Source organism: Carlito syrichta, unplaced genomic scaffold (genome assembly GCF_000164805.1).
Source record: "Carlito syrichta isolate Samal-C Ts95f unplaced genomic scaffold, Tarsius_syrichta-2.0.1 Scaffold304341, whole genome shotgun sequence".
NCBI classification, from domain to species: domain Eukaryota; kingdom Metazoa; phylum Chordata; class Mammalia; order Primates; family Tarsiidae; genus Carlito; species Carlito syrichta.
Window position 1 is genome coordinate 66,426 of NW_007248437.1, and position 3,887 is coordinate 70,312.

The window sequence follows — 3,887 nt, forward strand, 5'->3', positions numbered from 1 at the left end:
ACTCACCTCAGTCTCCCAAAGTGCTGGGATTACAGGCTGAGCCACTGAGCCCAGCCAGGAATCTTTCTAAAATGAAGGTTCTAGCCGGGCTCGGAGGCTCAGCCTGTAATCCCACGCCTTTGGGAGGCTGAGGTGAGTGGATTGCCTGAGCCCGCGGGTTCGAGACCCGCCTGGGCAGGCGAGACCTCATCTCTACAATAAATCAAAAAAACTAGCTGGGCGTGGTGGCGCGCACCTGTAGTTCCAGCTACTTGGAAGACTGAGGCGGAAGGATTGCTGGAGCCCAGCAGGTCGAGGCTGCGATGGCCGGGAGTGGCCACTGCACTCCAGTCTGGGCAACAGTGAGAATCCAACTCAAAAAAAAAAAAGAATTATATTCATCTCTTCATTTTGATTTTCTTTTTCCAGGTTGGTGGCACTAAGGCTGGCGTAGTCCGATTCCTCGGGGAGACAGACTTTGCCAAGGGCGAGTGGTGTGGTGTGGAGTTAGATGAGCCTCTTGGGAAGAACGATGGTGCTGTAGCTGGAACAAGGTTGGTTTAGTCTCACTCATGCATGTGAAGATGCTCAAGAAGATGTCATAATAAAATGGAAAGGAATCTTTTGAAGAGTTTCACTTTTCTAAAATGTGTCTACTGATTCTTTTTCATTGGAATTAGAGCTGTTCTTTTGGTAGTCTCTTTAGTAATGTACAGTATGTCTGATTAAATTCTGAGCCACACATTCAGTTTATTTTTTAAATAGAAAGGAAATATATTATCCTTTTGATTTCTCTCCCTTTGAAAGCCGTCAACCTCTGAAAGAACACTTGAGTGCCCAGAGGTGGGGACAGGGCATCAGGGTTTGGGGTCTGGGGAGAATTACCTTTGTTAGGAAAATAACTTTTAAATATGTCCGACAAGAATCCCCCTGGGTGTGGTGGCATGTGCATATATTCCCAACAAGAAGGTTGCTTGAGGTCAGGATTCAAGACCAGCCTGGGGCCACATAGCAAGACCTTGTCTCTTAAAACAAAACAAAACAAAACAAAAAACTCTTCCTGCAGCAAGAGAAACAGACTGGCAAGAAGATCTCTTCCACTGGAAGGATAACCTCAGTCTCTCCTCCCAGACATAGGATGGGACTCAGATAATGCAAATGAATATAAGAGGGATTGCCCACATATCTTCAAAATGTTTTAGAGACTTTGGGCACAGATAGGGTACGTGATGCATTAGTAGTAGTAGTATACAGAACATTAATGCTCACATGGTTATTAAAGTCTTATAGTTAACATTTTACTTATAAAACATATACAAGCTGATTATACACATATAGGCTTTACCTACCAAATACAATAATAATGACTCTTTTGAGATAAAAACCTCTTGGTAGTACAGTGATTAAGAAGCCATCCTTCCTGGTTTTGTTTTTTCTTTTTGTTTTTTTGAGTCTCACTCTGTCACCCAGGCCATAGTGCAGTGGCACGCTCACGGCCACTGCAGCCTCCACCTGCTGGACTCAGGTGATCCTTTCGCCTCAACTTTCCAAGTAGCTGGAACTACAGGTGTGGCCACCACATCCAGCTAATTATTTGTTTATTTATTGCAGAGATGAGGTCTTACTAAGTTGCCCAGGCTGGTCTCGAACCCCTGGGCTCAGGCAGTCTGCTCACATCCATCTCCCAAAATGCTGGGATTATAGGCATGAACCACTGCACCTGGCTGCTTTTTTTTTTTTTTTTTTTTTTGTAGAGACAATGTCTCTATTGCCCAGGCTCTAGAGTGTAGTGGCACAATGTTAGCTCACTGTAACCTCAAACTCCTAGGCTCGTGTGATCCTCCTACCTCAGCCTCCTGAGTAGTTAGAACTATAGGCGTGCACCACCATGCCTGGCTAATTTTTTTTTATTTTTTATTTTTGGAGTTGGAGTCTCACACTCTGTCGCCCAGACTGGAGTGCAGTGGCCGCTCCTGGCCACCGCAGCCTCGATCTGCTGGGCTCTGGCGATCCTTCTGCCTCAGCCTTACAAGTAGCTGGAACTACAGGCACGCGCCTCCACGCCTGGCTAATTTTTTGATTTGTTGTAGAGATGAAGTCTTGCCAAGTTGCCCAGGCAGGTCTCGAACCCGCAGGCTCAGGCAGTCCACTCACCTCGGCCTCCCAAAGCGCTGGGATTACAGGCTGAGCCACCGAGCCCGGCCTAATTTTTAAATTTTTTGTATACCTGGAGTCTTGTTCTGTTGCCCAAGCTGGTCTTGAACTCCTAGGCTCAAGTGATCCTCCTGCCTTGGCCTCCCAAAGCACAGGGATTACAGGCATGAACCGTACACAGCCAAGCCATACTTTCTTAATATTAAAGCATTATAATTCTTGAGAGTCATAACAGTCTGATACCCGAAACTACAGTTAATATTTCTCCATGATTTCTTTAATGGATCTGCTATAGTTAAGTGGTTGTTTGATTTATTTTTTTTTGGCATGGTTTTATTAAGTGGGATTAATATTTGCTAAACTCCTCTGCTGTACATCAGATGATAGAAATATTTATTCCCTTCACATAGAACCTCAGCAACAAATTAGTAGTCCCAATTCTGTGTATCATATTGTTATTAGTGTGTTTTTTAAAACGTCATTGAGGTTATTTATCAACTTACATACATGTGAATGCTGCATACTGTACATAACCCCCGTTTAGTGCTAGAATTTCCAGCAAGCTAGTTAAGAGGTGAGAGAGTCTTTTAGTTAAGTTTGATACTACTTGAAATTAAATTAATTTTTGGTTACTATTCTTATTATTGTTCTCTAAAGGTATTTTCAGTGTCAACCCAAATATGGCTTGTTTGCCCCTGTCCACAAAGTTACCAAGATTGGCTTCCCTTCCACCACACCAGCCAAAGCCAAGGCTGCTGCAGTGAGGCGAGTGATGGCGACCACACCCGCCAGCCTGAAGCGCAGCCCATCTGCCTCCTCCCTCAGCTCCATGAGCTCAGTGGCCTCCTCTGTGAGCAGCAAACCCAGTCGGACAGGACTGGTAAGCACCTCTCTTCTCATTACATCCCCTGCTTCCCAGGCCTGATAAATGCCTGCTATCAGTGCTTTGCTTATCCTTGTGCTGAATGTTTGCCTATACTTGCTATGAAAGTTCTTGCAAGTAGGTTTTGGAAAATTTAACTACTGTAAGAATACAATTTTTGAAATAGGGAAGAGTTTTTAATAGCTTTTTTCAGGTTCTGTTTTTTTGTTCTTTGTTTGAGCCGGGGTCTTATTCTGTTGCCCATGTTGGAATACAGTGGTGTGATCACAGCTCACCACAGCCTGAATCTCCTGGACTCAGGTGATCCTTCTCCCTCTACCTCTTGAGTAACTGGCACTGCACCACTATGCTTGCCACATTTTTTGATTTTTTTGTAGAGATGAGGTTCTTACTATGTTGCCAGGCTGGTCTCCCAACTCTTGGGCTCAAGCAGTCCTCCCACCTCAGACTCCCAAAGTGCTGGTATTATAGACGTGAGCCACCATGCCTGACCTCCTTCCTTTCAGATTTTTTTTTTTTGAGTTGGAGTCTCATTCTTTCACCCAGGCTGGAGTGCAGTGGCACACTCACGGACACCACAGCCTCAACTTGCTGGGTTCAGGTGATCCTTCCATTTCAGCCTTCCACATACCTGGAACTACAGGCACGTGCCACAATGCCCAGCTAGTTTTTTTATTTATTGCAGAGATAAGGTCTCGCCAGATTGCCAGGACTGGTCTCGAACCAAGGGGCTCAGACAGTCCTCTCACCTTGGCTTCCCAAAGTGCTGGGATTATAGGTGTGAGCAACCACACCCAGCCCCTTTCAGATTTTTTTTTTTTGAGTTGGAATCTCACTCTGTCACCCAGACTGGAGTACAGTGGCCACTCCC

General features: G+C 45.1%; 1 protein-coding gene across 1 annotated transcript in view; it reads left to right on the top strand.

Moving 5' to 3' along the window:
- The window catches only part of CLIP1 (CAP-Gly domain containing linker protein 1), a 133,155-nt gene that overhangs the window by 45,188 nt on the left and 84,080 nt on the right, over window positions 1-3,887 (top strand). Inside the window, exons 4-5 of the mRNA XM_021713208.1 lie at window positions 409-533; window positions 2,791-3,013. Coding sequence (XP_021568883.1) covers window positions 409-533; window positions 2,791-3,013 — 348 coding nt within the window. The remainder of the gene's footprint in view (window positions 1-408; window positions 534-2,790; window positions 3,014-3,887) is intronic.